Here is a 21,123-nt window from a genome sequence, read left to right as displayed (position 1 = left end):
AAATTCCACCAACTCCAAGGACCACAACGCCTCGGCCACCATGACTCCCTAAACAAAATCTAGGATATTGTCAACAATCTAAACCTTCCTATATAACGAACCATGTATACACACACATATATATATATATATATATATATATATATATATATATATATATATATATATATATATATATATGATATATAGATGTCAATCTATCAACAATTTTTTTATATATGTATATATATAAAAAAAATACAAACTTTAACACAAAAAACAAGAATGGGTGGGTGGGACTCGTCTCACTAGAATGCCCTAAAATGGCCTTTTCCCCACACTTTTCCCCTTTATATCCCCTTATACAGCTCCACCCCCCTTCTAATGATCCAGTGCCCTAACCCCAATTCAAAAACCCTTTTTCTCCTGGACCAATCACAGTCTTGTGGGCCTTTCTAACAAGTACACCTTGTAAGCAATTTTCCAAAAATGCAGTGGTTTTACTTGTTTTGTACTTTTTTTTTTAATTGTGGCAAAAACCACACTGGGAACACATTGGATGAATGTAGCCAAAACATGTAGGGGTACATGCAAGAATTTGGAAATTATGAAGTTCATGGAGATCCACATTGAGGCAGATTTATAAGAACTGTCTACAGCTATGTTCACATGTACAGTAGTTGTTTTTGTGGGATAATAAAACTGGTATTTAAATGTTTTTTTAATACAGGACCTATTAATTTGAATGGTATTGGATGTGTCATAAAATTCCTTCAGTTTACCTCCTTCCCATCTGTTGTCTTTTATTAGCTGAATAAAAAAAGCACCGGTCTTGAGGAGGGGCATGTTGGAGTCAAGCGCTCCTAATTCATTAAGAGGCACATGTCTTTTAAAGGACTTGATAGCTAATACATGCAGTCTGATACACAGGCAGAATGTATCAGGCTCTGGCTGTATGATCTCAGCCATGATTTCAACATAGTTCAACTAGTCAGACTGTAGATCCCCGGCTGCTCCCTCCCACCCGCTGCCAGTGACTGACAGGTCTCCCTGCATGCGCTTGTAGTGATAGACTTGTTTATCCAGAGGAGCAGCAGGTGGGGAGAAGCCACCGCGGACCTGCCTGTCGAACTAGGCACCTGTGCATCTTGTTCCCTGGCTTTTAGAGTATGTTTTCTCTGATACGCTGCAGACAGACGGACGTATTTCTCGTGCGAGGATCGCATTGGAATCATCGGACTGGCCGTCAGCTCTCCTGACCTGAGCGTAACAGTTGCACAGAAATAGATCATGCTGTCACGCTCGGGTCAGGAGAGGTGCCGGGCCAGTCCATGCACTGCCATGCGATCCTTGCACGAGAAATACGTCTTTCTGCCCTCTTAAACATATATGGCTGAAATAATGCAGCCCATGTCTGATACATGCTGGATCAGGCGGCATGTATCGGGTGTCAGGTTCTCTTTAGTAAATAAGGAGCATCTTAAAAGTGGTGTGCGCCTTGCCACAAATCTTACTCCTGTCAGTGACTGGAGTAAGATTTCTGGCTTCAGTAAGAAATGATGTAAGTAATGATCTTTGGCATCACATCCCCTTTCCACCCCCATCCCACCTCAGTGACATCCATTTTGGTATACGGTAGCTGGTCCAAAAATCACAATTTTTTTTGTACAACTCAGTGTTGTGCACAAATTTAGCAATTTTACAAAGTGATTTACACCACAATGGGGACTGTGGTCTGTAAAAAAAATTTGTGTAGCCTCCCCCAATTTTTTGGGGGGTGGGTTGAGATGGGATCATAATGGATATTGTTTATCTTGCATCCATTTTGCACCATTGGTAATTGATCTACGTTTTGTTTTATTTTTATTCTGGATCCGTTACAAACAGATGATGACTGTGCATGTGCACAGGAGCCTAAAAGAAAATACACTATACTTATTTGATTGAAAATCCATATAAAAAATATGTTGCTATGCAACATTTGCATTTATTATCTCTATAGCCATCGTCTTCTACTCTTGCATAGTGTGCATATTCTTTTTAAATGAGGTACACAATACTGTCAACTATGAAAAAAATCCCATTTATCTAAGTCTAGGAGTAGGACATTATATGCACCAGTTACTCCCTAAACAAGTAGTACATTGCACCCTTGAGTTATTGAGTGAGACAGTATAACATTGATTCGACTGTCCCAGTGATTTGCTGTGCCCCGGGGAGGCATATCTCAGTGTTACAGGTCATATGAAGTAAAGGTTATGTATGTGACCAAGATACAAATTGTCAAACCCTTCTGCATGTTGCACAAAAATCGTTACAGGCTATTAGATGTGGCTTATTAACATTGCTGTTGAATTCTAGTTTGGTGAGGCTCGGAATCTTCCTCTTTCTTTCTGATGCATTAGTAATATCAATAGCAGTTTATGAGCTGTGCTGTCCTTAGGTTTTGTATATATACTGTATATTGCATCTGGCAGTGTACTGCAGGTCTCCCAGGTTAATTGTTTTTGGCTTTAGTGCTAATCCACTTGGGTGTTTGTGACAAGAATGCCAAGTGCCTCTGGGATTATTGATTCTCGGAGACGGTTGTATTCTGTGTTCAGAAACAGAAGTGGCTCAGAAATCTTTAATGGGATGTTCAGAATTTAAGCCTATAAGCTCAGAATCACTGCTTGACGGGCAACAATTTTTGACCTTATTTAATTCTAAAATATCTAGAATAAATATCTTAAAATAATGTGATGAGAATTAGGTGGGTAGTGTGTCTAATACTGTGTGTTGTTTCATTGTGGGGTGTTACATACCTGTCCCAGACACTCCAGGCTCCCCTTCCTTCTCCTGTGTCTGCTGCCCTCTGTTGTGCTCCACATCGGGTTTTGCAGGTTGCCCGGCATGGATCACTGAATTCATCTCCCTAGATTTATTTAAGGCCCATTGACACATGCACTTGTGTCTTGGGATTTTGACTCTAGTCTTCCTTCTTTGCTCCATTATCTGTACTACTGTGTTTCAGCTCGCAACCATCCCCGCTGGGTTCCACTCCGTCTGTCCGTCTGCTCCTGAGTTTCCAGTTAGCCCTAGTCCCCACGATTCCATGTGTCCTCTGGAAGCTGCAACAACGCCTGGGGTCCGTGTGCCCACCCGGACCAGAGGCTTAACGGATCCACCTCATCTGGTGAGCCCTTACAGGGGGTATTTACAGTCTTTTCATACTAGATGCTGGTGGGCCAACCGTCCATTCCTCTACATGTCACTTAGATCATAAAGCTACAGAAAATGCATATATGTTTGAAAGAAGATCAGTATGAATACGTAGAAACAGAACAGCCACTTCTTTGTGATTGTATGAAAGCTGTTGCAAATGTGCAAAGAGTATCAAGGCTTGTTACACAAAGTGAGAGGTGAGGGATGGTTGGCCTGACTAACAAACAACATGGTTGGCCTGACTGCACCAAAGAAAGTTGTTGAGTTTTACATAAGTCAGCAGATCCTATTCTTTAGGGTTAGTTCACACAGCCGCTAAGTTTATTGCACCAGTCATGTCTGCGAATTGCTGACATGATTCAGCTGCTCAATGTCAACAGAGCAGCTGTGTCAATGGGGTGTGACTGCCAACGTCATTCTGATTACCAGCTGGCTCCCTGCAGTTAGGCAGTGGGGAGCCTGTTGTGAATCAGCATGACTTCGGCAGTCACACCCCATCAACAGATCAGAGCGGAAAAAAAGCTTCTGCTCTGTCGACGTGACGTCAGCGGAAGCCGCTTAATTGCAGCCAAAGATCGGCACTAGGAGGTAGGTGGCATCTGCTAGCTTGTTAGTTTATAGGCCTTTAGTAAAATAGTAAAAACTAGTCTTGGATAAACCCTGTAATGATATTATCATAATTAAGGATATACACTCGATGGCACACAAGCATTTACATGTTACGTTAATCTTGTAAAAAATTGTTCATCTTCGATCGTCTAATCGTTCAATTGAAAGTCGTTCACTGTATTCAGACAGGAAAATAATTTATACAATCTCCTGCGATTTCCATTGCACAATGTATAAGCAAGGATAACAAACGAGCATTCTTGAGTTGACCTTATTATTTTGGCATTCAAAGGGAATGGATCATAAGAAAATGACCTATCCTGTATAGTAACAGCAATAGACAAACTCAGGCCCTATTATTTTGTATCCTCTAATGAGGATGGGTAAAGGTCATTGTGAAAAGATGGGGAGCAGGGTCAGCTGTGACATCACCTATTGGGAAAGGTGGATCCTGTGTTACCTGTCATTGTAATTACACCTGTGATGATAATGAGACTTCTGAACAGTCTTTGGTAAAAAACAGGAAGTATAAGTCTAAATAGCCACAGTCGCCAGTGTGAAAATTACAACATTTCCATTTTTTTTCTAGTACAGATTGTTATAAGAAAAATCATTCAAATTTACATAAAAAAAAAAAAAATGATTTAAATAGAACATAATTATCGTTAGAGTCATTATCAGCTCATCTTTATGGTCTATTAGATACCAGTTTCCCTCCTTTTACTCTCTTAGATCTTCTCCACAGGGAGCCTCATATTAGGGGGTCGTTCACAGGATTTAGATGCTCCTTGCGGTGTTGTTTCATTACATTTCCAATAACTTGTCGTATATTGCCTCTGGTTAACTAAAGCCCCCGTCTCACATAGCGAGATCGCTGCTGAGTCATGGTTTTGGTGACGCAACAGCGACCTCACCAGCGATGTCGCTATGTGTGACACTTTGCAGCGATCAGGCCCCTGCTGTGAGGTCGCTGATCGCTGCAAAATGTCCTGGACCATTTTTTCGTCTTTGCCCTCCCGCTGGTCAGCACACATCGCTGTGTGTGACCAGCGGGAGCAGCGATCAGGCTGGTAACCATGATAAACAGCGCGTTACTATGGGCACACGCGCACTTAGTAACCTGCTGTTTATCATGGTTACCAATCTGCTACGGTGAGCGGTAACCTCCCGCTCACCGTAGCAGAGTGGTAACCATGATAAACAACTGGTTACTAGGTGCGCGTGTGCCCCTAGTAACCCGATGTTTATCATGGTTACCAGCCTGCTCCTGCTTCAGAAGCAGGCTGGTAACCAGGAGCAGGACATCGTGGAAAGATTCTTTCCACGATGTCACTGCTCCCCTGATCGCTGGTGAGCCTGCCTGTTTGACAGCTCACCAGCGATCACATAGCGACGCAGCAACGATCCCTGACAGGTCGTATCGTTGTCGGGATCGCTGTAGCGTCGCTATGTGTGACGGGGCCTTAACACCATTGGAAACCTACCGTATACGTCCACCATTAAATGAAGTGAAGTACAATTGTATAGCTGGTAGGTTACAGCAGCCAGACTTTCATGGCTTTAAAAGTCAAATCTTTTTTCTAAAATATTTATGATCCTCCGAGATTTGGTCTCACATTTTTTTGACTAAGCCGGACAAATATTGATACATTTAAAAGGAACCTGGCACATTGAACATGGTGTCCTGTCCCCATACAGAATATTACAAAGCAGGAGGAGATGAGAAAATAGATTTTTAGTTTTGTTATAAAAGATTCAGGATAATTTGAATATTATTAATTTATCCCTGCTCCCTCCGGGCTTATGAGTCCAGTGGGCGGTCCTATAAGTGATTAACTACTATCTTTCAGAGTAGAATTTCATTCAATAGATTTTAAATCACAAAACTATTTATCAGTCAGTTCTATAACTTGCCTGTAAATGGGACAACATGGTAAACAGGACTTGTTAAAGGGAATCTGTCAACAGGTTTTAGCTAAGTAATCTGACCTCAGCATGATGTAGGGGCAGAGACCCTGATTACAGAGAATATACAGTATCACTTAGCACTTGTTTTCTCTACTGCAGATCTAGCACAGCTAAGAAAGCTGAGCCCTGTATAACCACGCCCACACCACTGATTGGCTGCTTTCTGTGTTCAGTGTATCTAATCAGTGGTGGGGGCGTGGTTGGACTAGGAGTCACGAGCTACCTAGTCCTTGTGATAATTTCCTGCTGATAAAACACTAATTTTATTGCAACAGCAAACACAGACTAGTAAGTAACACATCGCTGGACTCAGGGTCTCAGCCACTCCATCATGCTGCTAGCAGATATAGCAAAACCTGCTGACAGATTAATTTAAACATGTTTAACTTTTTATTCCAGGCGAACGTTTGAAATATGCAGATAACACATAAAACCTATAATAACTTGCAGTAGGCGACGTTTGGCATATTTTCTAATTTTACTAAGTTTTTAGATAAGCCACAATATTTTCACTGCAGTGGATATTGCATAAACCTCACAAGTGTTTCTCTTATATTTACGAACTTGCTGAAGTGCGTCCATGTGGCTGTTATAATTGGTACTAGCGCATATTGACAAAGAAGGAAATGTTGTATGGTAGAAGGATTATTTACTCCTAGTGAACATAGGTTCAGTAAAAGTGTGAATGCGGAGAATCCTTTTAATTTGCAGTAGGGCAAGTAGCATGGAAAGGTCTATGGTCAGTTGTACAGGGGTCTGATCACAATGGTCTGTAGTTTTCATACACTTCCACAATGATCATTACAATAGATCTCATAGATTTCATTATGTTCAAAATGAACTTAAAGTATGGTATATCCATTGTTGTAATCCTGTTTCTTCAGATAGTATGTGAAACGGTTTCATTTAGTGTATATTGAGTATTGGGATGTATATATGATGTTTATCAACAGTGTAGAATAGGGTACAAGTGCCTAATGTCAGTTATTGATATGGGCCACTAGATGGCAATACAGGTGTATGTTCTAGAAAGAAATGCTGTTAAAGGCAAAAAATATATTCTTTTTTTATTTGTGCCAAGACAGTAGAAATGAAGCAAATGTTGTGCATGTCAAAAGAGAATGCTGTTTTTGAGCTTTTGCTGACATATTGTGCATGGACGCTTGATCTTGAGAAAACCTGTAATTTTCTGGACATAAGAAACGCAATACAACCTCAGAGAAAATAAAGTATGTTCATTGTATGGAAATATATGCTATGGTGCAATAGGCTTGCTGGGTCAAGATCTCTGCTTGCAGTCACTCAGTGCCTACAAATCTGTCCTGGTCATATCATGTGCACATAACTGCTGGACACAAAGGAGAGCACTGATTACTGCTGAGACAAGTTTCTTCTTGAATGATGGTAAGCAGATAAATATTTTTATTATTCGCCTCAATAACAAGGCACATTCAGCCTCCTGTTTGCACTGCAGAGATGATTTGGGTGTGTGAAGACCTAGCAGTTTCTGCCCTCCCCAAGCACCTAGCGATCACCCTGGGAGCGGAGGAGGAAGCACTATTAGAGCTTCCTATACTGTATACAAAGCACTTGTTCAGTGCTGTGTATACAGTAATCAGGAAGGCGGAGATGACAGTAAGCCATCTCTGCCTTCTTTATAGCGAGTCCGGTCATCTCTGACAGCCATCTCTGCCTTCTTGTCACTGCTTGTGCTTCGGGCCACTGCTGATATTGAAATGACATTGCAGAGTCACGTGCAGACCAGTCCAACATTGTAAGACGTTGGGCCGTCCGCAAGTAGTGAAAGGGTTTTTTCGGGCTTGGGCTAAACTTCTGCAGTCACTTCATGTGACTTAATTGCCAGATTGAGTGCGCAGTCACGTGACTGCCGGAATGCGATTTGCATACTGGCGGACACATGCTGACTAGATTCTCAACTGCCTTCCTTAATGTTCTATTGTCATAATTCACCAATCTGCAAAAATTAGCTCAAGCCAGGAAAACCCCTTTAAATTTGGTCAACCTTGCCTATTTCATGGGATCTTCTGACCATTCTATATACAGGTGCATCTCAGTAAATTAGAATATCATCAAAAAGTTAATCTATTTCAGTTTTTTAATACAAAAAGTGAAACTCATATTATATAGAATCAATGCAAACAGACTGATCTATTTCAAGTGTTTATTTCTGTTAATGTTGATGATTATGGCTCGCAGCCAATGAAAACACAAAAGTCATTATCTCAGTAAATTAAAATAATTAACAAAAAACACCTGCAAAGGCTTCCTAAGCTTTTAAAAAGGTCCCTTAGTCTGTTTCAGTAGGCTCCACAATCATGGGGAAGACTGCTGACTTGACAGATGTCCAGAAGGCAGTCATTGACACACTCCACAAGGTCCCAGAGTTCCAATTTTCATTTGGAAATCAAGGTCCCAGAGTCTGGGGGAAGAGTGGAGAGGCACACAATCCAAGCTGCTTGAGGTCTAGTGTGAAGTTTCCACAATTAGTGATGGTTTGGGGAGCCATGTCATCTGCTGGTGTAGGACCCCTGTGTTTTATCAAGACCAAAGTCAGCGCAGCCGTCTACCAGGAAATGTTAGAATATTTCATGCTTCCCTCTGCTGACAAGCTTTTTGGAGATGGAAATTTCATTCTCCAGCAGGACTTGGCACCTGTCCACACTGCCAAAAGTACCAATACCTGTTTTAAAAACAACAGTATCACTGTGCTTGATTGGCCAGCAAACTCGCCTGACCTTAACCCCATAGAGAATCTATGGGGTATTGTCAAGAGGAAGATGAGAGACACCAGACCCAACAATGCAGACAAGCTGAAGGCTGCTATCAGCACAACCTGGGCTTCCATATCACCTCAGCAGTGCCACAGGCTGATCCCCCTCCATGACACACCAAATTGATGCAGTAATTGATGCAAAAGGAGCCCCGTCCAAGTATTGAGTGCATTTACTGAACATACATTTCAGTAAGCCAACATTTCGAATTTTAAAAACATTTTTCAAGCTGTTGTTATAAAGTATTCTAATATACTGAGATAATGACTTTTGTGTTTTCATTGTCTGTAAGCCATAATCATCAACATTAATAGAAATAAACACTTGAAATAGATCACTCTGTTTGTAATGACTCTATATTTCACTTTTTGTATTGAAGAACTGAAATAAATTAACTTTTTGATGATATTCTAATTTAGTGAGATGCACCTGTATATACTGGGACATCCTGACTCTTACAACTGATAAGAATCTGGCAGTTTTCATTCATACCCCAACTAGATCTTCAACTAGATACTGATACCTCTGCCAGCAGTTTGCTTCCCATAGAGAGAGAACACTTGGCCAACAAGTACTTGTGCATGCGGGACTTGAGAGTGCTAGCTGAGATAGTTCATTCAGTTGTCAGCTATCTAAAATGCATGGGCACCTGTAGGAGTGAATAGCTCCTTACATATAGTAGCAAACGTAGAATAGTGTCAGAAGGAGCCCTTTGACTTTCTAGCCTCAATTCGCACTTACTCCTTTTCTCCTTTTTCTTTAGCTTCATGATATTGCAGGTTTCCAGGTCCCAAAGCTAGGGAACTCTGAAATCTAGAACTATATTGATAAATCTGGGACTTATTTTGTAGTTTTTCCAGATTATATATCTATACAGTGGCATGTAAAAATTTGGGCACCCCTGGTCAAAATTACTGTTATTATGAACAGTTAAGCAAGTTGAAGATTAAATTATCTCTAAAAGGCCTAATGTTAAAGATGACACATTTCTTTTGCATTTAAGCAAAAAAAAAAAATAATCTTCTACATTTAAAAAATATACAAAAAGGAAAATGGGCTGATGTAATTTTTAAAATGTAAAAAATGAAAATATATATTATTTTTGCCTAAAATACAAAGGAAATGTGTCATCTTTAACTTTAGGCCTTTTAGAGATCATTTAATCTTCAACTTGCTTAACTGTTCCCAATAACAGTACTTTTGACCAGGGGTGCCCAAACTTTTACATGCCACTGTATATATTTATATATATGTGTATGCATATATACAGCAGGTGAAAGAAGTATTGAACACGTCACCAATTTCTGTATATCTCTAAAGGTGGTATTGACATGAAATTTTCACCGGATGTCGGTAAAAACCCATCCAATCCACACAAGCAAAGAAATCAAATATGTGTAATAATGAGAGATGACACAGGGGAAAAAGTATTGAACACATGATGAAAGAGAGGTGCAAATAGCCAAGGAAAGTCATGACACCAGCTAAAATCTGTCAGTTTTTAGAAAGCAATCCTGCCACTTAGTGAAAAATAATATCAGCTGGTTCAACTGATGGCCTGTAAAAAGTTGTCTCATTACCAAGGTGCCACACAAGAAACATCTCATGATGGGTAAAACCAGTGAGCTGTCTTAAGATCTTTACAACCTTATTGTTGCAAAACATACTGATAGCATTGGTTACAGAAGAATTTCTAAACTACTGAAGGTTCCAGTGAGCATTCCTGGGGCCATAATCCTGAAGTGGAAAGAGCATAATTTCACCATGAACAGGGCACAACCAGGTGCTCCCAGCAATATTTCAGAGAGAGGAGTAAAAAGAACTATCAGAAGGGTTGTCCAAGAGACAAGGACCATCTGTGAATAGCTACAAAAAGACCTGTAATCGGCAGCTTCAATTGTTTCATAGAAAACTATAAGTAATGCACTCAACCTCCATTGGTTGTATGCACACTAGTGTTGAGCGATACCTTCCGATATCAGGAAATATCATATCGGATTGGATCGGACCGATACCCAAAAAGTATCGGATATCGCCGATTCCGATACCGGAAACCAATGCAAGTCAATGGGACACAAATATCGGAATGAAAATAAACCCTTTCTTTCCTTGTAGGTTAATTCTACATGAAGTAAAACAACTAAGAATAATGCAGAATGTATTACGCGAAAAGCCGGCAATTCATTAGCAGCATACACCGGTACCCGACAATTTACAACAGAAAGAATAGAGCTTCACACATAGATTAGATAGATAGAAACATGTCAGGCACATATATATGAAGTACAGTGACAGTGTTGCTTACTGTACTTGTCATTTAGTGTAAAGGATTTATTTAAAAAAATAATAGTGTTTTCATGCACCGTCTCTTTAAAAAAGCCGGCCGGCAATTCAGCAGCGGTACCCGACAATTTACAACAGAAAGAATAGAGCATCACACATAGATTAGAAAGATAGAAACATGTCAGTCACATATATATGAAGTACAGTGACAGTGTTGATTACTGTACTTGTCATTTAGTGTAAAGGATTTATTTAAAAAAAAATTGGCGTAGGGTTCCCCGTAATTTTAGGCTCTAGCGGAGGTTAAGCAGACAGCTGGGGCAGATGTTTGAAGCCTGGAAAGGGGGTAATACCCACGGAGCTTCCCAGGCTACTAATATCAGCCCCCAGCGGAATACCTAGCCTTTACTAGCTATTAAAATGGGGGACCCCCCAAAAAATGACGTGGGGTCCCCCCTAATTTAATAACTAGCAAAGGCTAGGTTGACAGCTGGGGGCTGATATTAATAGCCCAGGAAGGGTGCCATGAATATTGGCCCCCTCCCAGGCTAGAAACACCAGCCGTCAGCCGCCCCAGAAATGGCGCATCCATAGGATGCGCCAATTCTTACACTTAGCCTCGCTCTTCCCACTGCCCTGTAGCGGTGGCAGTGGGGTAATAGGGCTGGGGTTGATGTCAGCTTATAATGCCAGCTGACATCAAGCCCAGGTTAGTAATGGAGAGGCGTCTATAAGACACCCCCATTACTAACCCCATAGTCAAAGTTAAAAAAAAACACAAACACCCAGAATAAAGTCCTTTAATTGAAATAAAGACACAATTCTTTATTGTTCTAAATTAAGCCATACTTACCGTCACGCCCATTCCAGCTGAAGCCAACGATCTCCTGCAATAAAAGAAAAATAATAAAGCAACCTCATCCTTACCTTTCCATGGTTCCCACGACAGCTTCAGCTCTGCTACATCGAGATGACAGGCTGGACCGCAGCAGAACGCTGCCATCCAGCTTGCCATGCCGCAGAGACTGAGAAGCGCAGGCATGCTTGCGCTCCTCAGTGTCTCGCTGTGACGGCATAAAGATGAGCCGAGGTCATGTCCAATGAACTCAGCTGACCTCATGCACGTCACTGACAGCGTGGGAGAATTCTCACACTGAAGCGCTGAGTGCAGGAGAATTTTCCCACCCTGTCAGTGACGTGCATGAGGTGAGCCGAGTTCATTGGACATGACCTCGGCTCATCTTTATGCCGTCACAGCGAGACACTGAGGAGCGCAAGCATGCCTGCGCTTCTCAGTGTCTGCGGGATGACAGGCTGGATGGCAGCGTTCTGCTGCGGTCCAGCCTGTCATTTCGATGTAGCAGAGCTGAAGCTGTCGTGGGAACCATGGAAAGGTAAGGATGAGGTTGCTTTATTATTTTTCTTTTATTGCTGGAGATCGTTGGCTTCAGCTGGAATGGGCGTGACGGTAAGTATGGTTTAATTTAGAACAATACAGAATTGTGTGTTTATTTCAATTAAAGGACTTTTTTCTGGGTGTTGTGTTTTTTTTAAATACTTTACTAGAAATTCATGGTGGTCATGTCTAATATTGGCGTGACCCCATGAATTTCGGGCTTAGGGCCAGCTGATAATACCAAGCTGGCCCTAACCCCTTTATTACCCAGTGAGCCACCGCACCAGGGCCCTGGATGAGTTGGGTACAGCGCCAGAAGATGGCGCTTCTATGAACGCGCCATTTTCCGGGGTGGCTGCGGGCTGCAATTTGCAGCGCGGGTGGCCCAGAAAGCTTGGGCCTCCCTGCGCTGCGGATTCCAGCCCCCAGCTGCCTAGTTGTACCTGGCTGGACACAAAAACAGGGCGAAGCCCCACGTCAATTTTTTTTAAATTATTTCATGAAATAATTAAAAAAAAAAAGGGCTTCCCTATATTGTTGTGTCCGGCCAGGTACAAATAGACAGCTGGTGGTTGGGGGCAGCCCGTTCCTGCCTGCTGTACCTGGCTGGACACAAATATAGTGCGAAGCCCCACGTCAATTTTTTTAAAATTATTTCATGAAATAATTAAAAAAAAAGGGCTTCCCTATATTGTTGTGTCCGGCCAGGTACAAATAGGCAGCTGGGAGTTGGGGGCCGCCCGTTCCTGCCTGCTGTACCTGTCTGGCATACAAAAATATGGCAAAGTCCACGTCAAAATTTTTGGGAAAAATTAATTAAAAAATAAATAATAATTTAGGGACTGCATCTTTATTAACCCCTCAAGTGTCATTTAGTGTTAAAATAAAGGATTTATTAAAAATAAAATTGGCGTGGTATCCCCCATAATTTTAGTCTCTAGCGGAGGTTAAGCAGATGGCTGGGACAGATGTTTGAAGCCTGGGAAGGGGGTAATACCCACGGAGCTTCCCAGGCTACTAATATCAGCCCCCAGCTGAATACCTACCCTTTACTAGCTATTAAAATGGGAGACCCCCCCCCAAAAAATGACGTGGGGTCCCCCCTATTTTAATAGCTAGCAAAGGCTAGGCAGACAGCTGGGGGCTGATATTAATAGCCCAGGAAGGGTGCCATGAATATTGACCCCCTCCCAGGCTAGAAACACCAGCCGTCAACCGCCCCAGAAATGGCGCATCCATAGGATGCGCCAATTCTGGCACTTAGCCTCGCTCTTCCACGCTGCCCTGGTGCGGTGGCAGGGGGTAATAGTGGTGGGGTTCATGTCAGCGCCAGCTGCGATGAAGCCCAGGTTAGTAATGAAGGGCGTCTATAAGACACCCCCATTACTAACCTACAAAGTGTTAAAAATAAAAAACACACACTACACCCAGAAAAAATAATTTATTTGAAATAAAACACGCCATTTTATTTAATTCTTAGTTTACTAAAAAAAAAATAGTTACCTGTCCACGTTCCTGCGCTGATCTCCCATGTACAGCTGTCACATCTGGAGATGTGACAGCTGTCATTGCTGCTGTAAGCTCACGCTGCCGGGAACACGTCCGCTCCCTGCAGCGGGAGCCACTGACTGAGGTCACCGGAGTGCATTCAGTCAGCGCAGCTCCGGAGACCTCCTTTACGGCACTGCTGTACCGTGGGAATTTCTCACGGTACAGCGGGGCCGTAAAGCAGCTAACCGGAGCAGCGCTGCCTGAACTCCGGCGAACCCGCTTATGCAATGACGGGACTGCTTTACGGCCCCATCATTCTAGCGGCGGCAGCGGTTCAGAGCGGTCACATTCTATGTGGCTGCTCTAAACTGGAGATCATCGTGGGACACTCGTGGACTACTACGGAGGGGTAAGGATAAGGTTGTGGTTTATTATTTTATATTTTATTACAGGAGATCGATGGCTTCGGGGAATTAGGTGTCTAGGTGAGTATAGGTGTAGTTTTTTTTATTTTTTACTTTATTTTAGGTGGCGATCGGCGGGGACAGGTAATGTATAAACTAATTTATTGTAGGTAACCACTGGCCACCAATGACATGTATTTAAAATTTATTGGGGACCATGGGGCAGTTTAAATAGCAGGATCAGGCTGATGGGAACTACTGCTCCCATCGAGCTGATCCTGCTGGCACGAGTGGACGGGGGACAGACATAGGCCGATGGGAGTAGTAGTGTCACATCGGCCTATGTTTGCCTGCACGCAGACATCGCACAGACACCGCACACACCCGCAGACATCGCACAGACACCGCACACACCCGCAGACATCGCACAGACACCGCGCACACCCGCAGACATCGCACAGACACCGCACACACCCGCACACATCGCACAGACACCCACACACACTAATCATGACTGGTCTGGGAGGTGAGGCTGACCTGTGCGACCGTGGGAAAGTTCATGTGAGTTCATGCAATGCAGTCAAGCATGAACTCACATGAACCCTCTGAGGGTACCGCGGCTACTTCAAATGAACAGCTGATCGGCATCCCCTGATACCTCAGCTGTTCATTTGAAATAACCGGCGGGAAAGCGCAGCACAGAACGGGAAAGCCGGCGGTGAAGTCTTTTCACTGCCGGCTTCCCCGCCCGGGTCCTTCGCTCCCCGCCCGGTCCTAACTTACGATCGGGATGGGAGGTGGCGAGGGGAGCGGAGGATCGGGGTGGGAGGCTGCGGGGAAGCAGTATGGGGCTGTGTGATTGTTTAAAAGCCGGCGGCTTTTAAACAATCAGGAGAATTCTCTCACGCTGGGATGGCATTCTGATGACAGGCTGGATCGCAGCTGAGCGCTGCCATTCAGCTTGTCATCCTTCAGAGACACTGCAGAGCGCAGGCATTATGGGAACTTCCGATTCCGGTATTCGATATTGTAAAAGTATCGGAATTAAGTATCGGAATTCCGATAAAGCGAATATCGGCCGATACCCGATATTTCAGTATCGGAATGCTCAACACTAATGCACACTCAACACACAATACTCCGTTGCTGAACAAAAAGCATGTTCAAGGGCATTTAAAATTTGTTCAACAACATTTAGACAAGTCTGTGAAATACTGCAAGAATATAGTCTGGTGAAATGAGACCAAAATATAACTTTTTGGATGCGATAATACACACCATTTTTGAAGGCCAAAAGACACTGCATATCACCCCTAAAGCACCATAATAACAGTGAAGTTAGGAGGTGGGAACATCATGGTGTGGGGCTGTTTTTCAACATATGGCACTGGCAAACTTCATATAAGTAAAGAAAGGATGAATGGACCGAGACATTCTTGATAAAAAATCTACTGCCATCTGTCTGGATAATGAAGATAAAACGAGGGTGGACATTTCAGCAAGACAATGATCCCAAACTCACAGCCAAGAAACACTTAATTTGTTTCTGAGAAAGAAAATAAAGCTGCTGGAATGGCCCAACCAATCACCTGACCTGAATCCAATAGAAAATTTATAAAAGGATCTAAAGCTCAGAGTTCATAGAAGGAGCCCACGGCACCTTCAAGATTTGTAGAGTGTTTGTGTGGAAGAATGGGCCAAAATCACACCTGAGCTATGTGTGTGACTAGTTTCTCCATATAGGAGGCGTCTTGAAGTCGTCATCACCAACAAAGGCTTTTGTACAAAGTAGTAAATACATTTCAGTAAGTGTGTTCAATACTTTATCCCCTGTGTCATTTCTCATTATTACACATAATTTAATTTATATACAGTTATGGCTTGATTTATTTGCCTGTGTGGACCAGATGGGTTGTTACCGACATCTGGTGAAAATTACATGTCAATAGCACCTTTAGAAATATGTTTACATAGAAAATTGGTGATGTTCAATACTTATTTTACCCGCTGTACATATTGTGTGTATATATAAATATATATATATAATATCTATAATATAACGCTGGATGTGTCCTTCTGTCCATAGCCGGTATAGGCTGCGCCTGCTCAGTGTGGCCGGAGTCAGAAGGACGCATCCAGCGCTAATAGACCGGCAGTCCAGTGCCTCGAGATTACAGGAAGGAGGACAAGGCTGGAGAAGAGTTTGGCGGTAGAGTCAGCACCTACGCATACCGCTATCTCCGGCGCCATGAGGACGAGGCTGATCTCCGGCGGACAAGGCTAGAGGAGAAGTGTGGGGCCGGAGTCATTGCCTGCGCATACCACAACCTCCGGTACTATTTTAATGAAGACAAATTCTCACACTGTGTCTTCAACAAAATGGCGCCAGATAGCACAGTATACCAGGACTTGCACCACCACCAGGTGGTGAAACTGGTGCAGACCCGGGAGGAGGTGGTGGGTGGCGATGACTCCGACCTGCTGGCAGACGGTGGCTATGTCGACCAGAACACTGGTGATGGTGGCCGGGAAGAGCTCCGGGGGTGGCTGGGGGCTGAAGAAGGGCGGCAGCAGCAAGAAAAGCGGCTGTGGCAGCAGGTTCCTGAGCGGCGCCGAGGCCGCGGGCTGTAAATGGGAGCAGAAGCAGGTGCAGATCAAGACTTTGGAGGACAAGTTCTCTGTCATCATGTAAGCCTCGGGTGAGTGAGTCAGCATATGCACATAACGCACTACAGCGCCATTTTATTGAAAACACTATGTATGCGAATTCGCACACAGTGTCTTCAACAAAATGGCACCGGATATCGCGGGATGCACACACGTTGACTCCAGCACCATTTTATGAAGAAAACATCAACATATCAGTGCACACGCGCCGGCCATCGCTCTGGGGTGAGCTGGACCGCAGAGTGAAGGCAAAAGGGCCAACAAGTGCTAAGCATCTCTGGGAACTCCTTCAAGATTGTTGGAAGACCATTTATGGTGACTACCTCTTGAAGCTCATCAAGAGAATGCCAAGAGTGTGCAAAGCTGTCATCAAAGCAAAAGGTGGCTACTTTGAAGAACCTAGAATATAAGACATATTTTCAGTTGTTTCACACTTTTTTGTTAAGTATATAATTCCACATGTGTTAATTCATAGTTTTGATGCCTTCAGTGTGAATGTACAATTTTCATAGTCATGAAAATACAGAAAAATCTTTAAATGAGGTGTGTCCAAACTTTTGGTCTGTACTGTGTGTATATATATATAATATATACACAATGGGAATTTTGTACGTTTTCCGACCTACAAAGAATGGAGAGGTCTGTAATTTTTATCATAGGTACACTTCACCTGTGAGAGGTAGAATCTAAAAAAAATCCAGATAATCACATTGTATGATTTGTACATAATTAATTTGTATTTTATTGCATGAAATAAGTATTTTATACAATAGAAAAACAGAACTTAATATTTGGTACAGAAATCTTTGTTTGCAATTACAGAGGTCAGACATTTCCTGTAGTTTTTGACCAAGTTTGCACACACTACAGCAGAGATTTTGGCCCACTCCGCCATACACATCTTCTCCAGATCTTTCAGGTTTCGGGACTGTTGCTGGGCAACATTGCGTTTCAGCTCCCTCCAAAGATTTTCTATTGGGTTCATTTCTGGAGACTGGCTAGGCCATGCCAGGACCTTGGAATGTTTGTTATGGAGCCACTCATTAGTTGCCCTGGCTGTGTGTTTTGGGTCATTGTCATGCTGGAAGTCCCGGCCACGTCCCATATACAATGCTCTTACTGAGGAAAGGAGGTTGTTGGCCAAAATCTTACGATACATGACCCCATCCATCCTCCCTTCAATACGGTGCAGTCGTCCTGTTCCCTTTGCAGAAAAGCACCCCCTAAGTGTGATGTTTCCCCCACCATGCTTCATGGTTGGGATGGTGTTCTTGGGATTGTACTCATCCTTCTTCTTCCTCCAAACACGGGACGTGGAGTTGATACCAAAAATTCTGTTTTGGTGTAATTTGACCACATGACCTTCTCCAATGCCTCCTCTGGATCATCCAGATGGTCACTGGTGATCTTCAAACGGGCCTGGAAATGTGCTGGCGTGAGCAAGGGGACCTTGGATGCCCTTCAGGATTTTAATCCATGACAGATTAGTGTGTTACTAATGGTAATATTTGAAACCGTGGTCCCAGCTCTCTTCAGGTCATTGACCAGGTCCTCCATTGTAGTTCTGGGCTTATTCCTGACCTTTGTCAGAATCATCCTTACCTCATGAGGTGAGATCTTGCATGGAGCCCCGGACCAAGGAAGATTGACAGTCATCTGGTGTTTCTTCCATTTTCTAATAATTGTGCCAACAGCTGTTGCGTTCTCACCAAGTTGTTTGCCTATTGTCCTTTTGCCCATCCCAGCCTTGTGCAGGTCTACAATTTTGTCCCTGGTATCCTTAGTCAGGTCTGTGAGAGACAGCATTCTTGCTGGTTGGTAGGTGATCAGATACTTATTTCATGCAATAAAATGCAATTTAATTATGTAAAAATCATACAATGTGATTTTCTAGTTTTCATTTTTAGTTTCTGTCTTGAAGTGTACCTACAATAAAAATTACAGACCTTTCCATTCTTTGTAGGTGGGAAAACTTGCAAAATTGGCAGTGTATCAAATACTTATACATATATATATATGTATAGAATTTTCAATAGCCCTTGACTTTGTCAGTAAACTGTTAATGCTTTTGGAGGCAGGATTTATTTTTTTAGATTGTTTTCATTCTTAAACCACCAAGTGACGCTGTGTAACCAGTATTTTATCTGAAGCTTACGCTGCTGCTGTAGTAAAAAATAACAGTGATGGAGCTGATGATTCTAAAGAAGCAATCTCTGTGTTAACAGAATGTAGGTCATTCTTGCTGTAATACGGCGATGATTTATTTTATATCTATTGGTTATGGTAACCTCCTTAACAGTTGCATGTGGAGACAATTCTACTCAAATGCATGCAAAAAAATGTGAAAGAGAAATATTAAATACCTCTTTAATATATAGGTGCATGAATCACATTATTTAGTTTCATATAGAATTTTTTAATTTGATGCATGGGAAGCGTAATCCAATTTATTGCATTGCTCTAAAAAATATCCAGTTTGCAATCATCTCAAACTCTCTGAACTTAATGGTTATGGGACACATACACAATAAAAATCTTTTTGGCCAATTGTTCGGCCAGCAGCCACCTCTCCCGACTCCTCCATCCACAGGAGCTCTCGCTCTAGTGAGCACTCTTCTATTCTCTATGAGAGAGCTGCTTTCAGACCTCTGTGGTGGTGGCTTATCTTCAGGGAGCACATCACCTGTCGGGGAGAGTCAGGGGGCCGTCATGCACAATAGACTGGTGGCTGAGCATACCAATATTGGCTGTCGTTAGTCTAGTGTGTATAGGTTTCTTAACTGTTAGTGAAAATTGCAGGTAGCCATGTACTTCTACTGCAAAGAAATGGGCGACCTTATTGTACATGGTCAAGTTTGGTCTACAGATTGGGAACCATTCTATTCAATATTTTAAATTTTGAATTTATAGTGTTTTCTCATATCTAAAGCTACGATTTGGACTGTCGACAATCCCTATTACTCACCCAATCCTCCTTGTGCCTCTAGGCACTGATCCCGGTTAAGGGGTTGTGTTTAATGGGTTATCTCTGTAAGGATATCTCATTCAGGTTGTCTCTTGTATACAGAAGTCTTGTGCTATTCTGTAGCATATATGGATTTCATCACACACGAGGAGGCGTTCAATTTTGTTTCACCTGTTTACTATTGTTAATTTGATGTATTCTAGAATTACATTATAAAAAGAACTTGAATGATCAGCTCTGTTTTTATTTAAACTTCAACATTAATTTTTTTTTTTCATGATGAAATTATATAAAATTCTGGTGGGTTTTTAACTGTTAGGACCTCACTAATCCTCTAGTTTAGGATGATTATAGGCAGCTGTCCTTTAAGATGAACAAGAGGTATGGAAACCTTCAAATGCTCTGATGACCCTCTAAAATGGTAACCTTTTATGATGTGTCTCATTTCAAACATCTTATGTAGTCGCAGAATGTAAATGACTTGTAAAATAATGGACATTAAAACTTCTCAGCATAAAACCAAGCTATCCTGATTGAACTTTTTATTTTATTATATTTTTTTATTCTTTATTGAATTTTACAATTTGTCTTTTTCTTGTAAATAATATTCACACTCTCAGATCTTTAGGGTAAAATGTCCACTTTCTATTCTGTTCATTCAATTGTTTTCCAAATTTACACTTATTTTCCTGTCAAAGACAGTTTCATTTAAGCTATCTTCAGTAAAATCATCTATTATTTAAATCAGGTTTGTAATGAAATACAAACCTTGCAATTCTCACACCGCCCACTGGGGATTTTTTAGACTCTCAGTAGTTTCAGGAAACACACGTACATATTAGGATCAACCAATATTCCTCTAACCAAAAAGTATCTGGCTGAATAAGAGAGGGGCACCTAAGTATCACAAGATAAAACAAAATAAAAAATGGTGCTACAAAATATCTCACAAATATATCAACTTTCTTAAATATAAAATATAATAGATTTTGTTATAAAAACAGAGTAGCTCAATTGATGGCTAACAGCAAACCTCCCAAGGCTATAAACAGTATATAATTAGTATGCCCACAATATCAATTGCAGTATGTTGCCTAATGGTTAGCATATACAGTACATCAGACAGAAGAGTATAGGAGGCAAACTTACATAGTAATAATGTGGAACCTTGTTAGGTGTGTAGCCCTGCTCTCCAATGCGCGTTTCACCCAGCTTCTTCAGTGCGGCATGTTGAACATAAATTCCTAATTATTAAGCAAGAACATCTTGTTTACCATGTATTTTATGAAAAAAGATATCTGAGCTTTCACTCCAACCGGTAATTTACATTCATGTGCACCTTCAATAATGTTTTACATAAAACTG

At 42.0% G+C, this 21,123-nt stretch overlaps 1 protein-coding gene across 9 annotated transcripts in view; it reads left to right on the top strand.

The window, feature by feature from the left end:
* PPFIA2 (PTPRF interacting protein alpha 2) overlaps positions 1–21,123 on the top strand; it is a 446,534-nt gene that overhangs the window by 89,497 nt on the left and 335,914 nt on the right. For 5 of the 9 annotated variants that reach the window (XM_073651603.1, XM_073651602.1, XM_073651604.1 and 2 more), the window contains exon 3: positions 2,993–3,154. The exons of the other annotated variants lie outside the window; for them this stretch is intronic. In XM_073651603.1, the coding sequence (XP_073507704.1) occupies positions 2,993–3,154 (162 nt within the window). The remainder of the gene's footprint in view (positions 1–2,992; positions 3,155–21,123) is intronic. 9 annotated transcript variants of the gene reach the window in all.

The sequence above is a fragment of the Phyllobates terribilis genome, unplaced genomic scaffold, assembly GCF_046119375.1.
Source record: "Phyllobates terribilis strain yellow unplaced genomic scaffold, ASM4611937v1 Scaffold_11__3_contigs__length_659146591, whole genome shotgun sequence".
In the NCBI taxonomy this organism is placed as follows: domain Eukaryota; kingdom Metazoa; phylum Chordata; class Amphibia; order Anura; family Dendrobatidae; genus Phyllobates; species Phyllobates terribilis.
The sequence above is the reverse complement of the archived record's forward strand: the minus strand, read 5'-3'. Positions and strand labels throughout refer to the sequence as shown.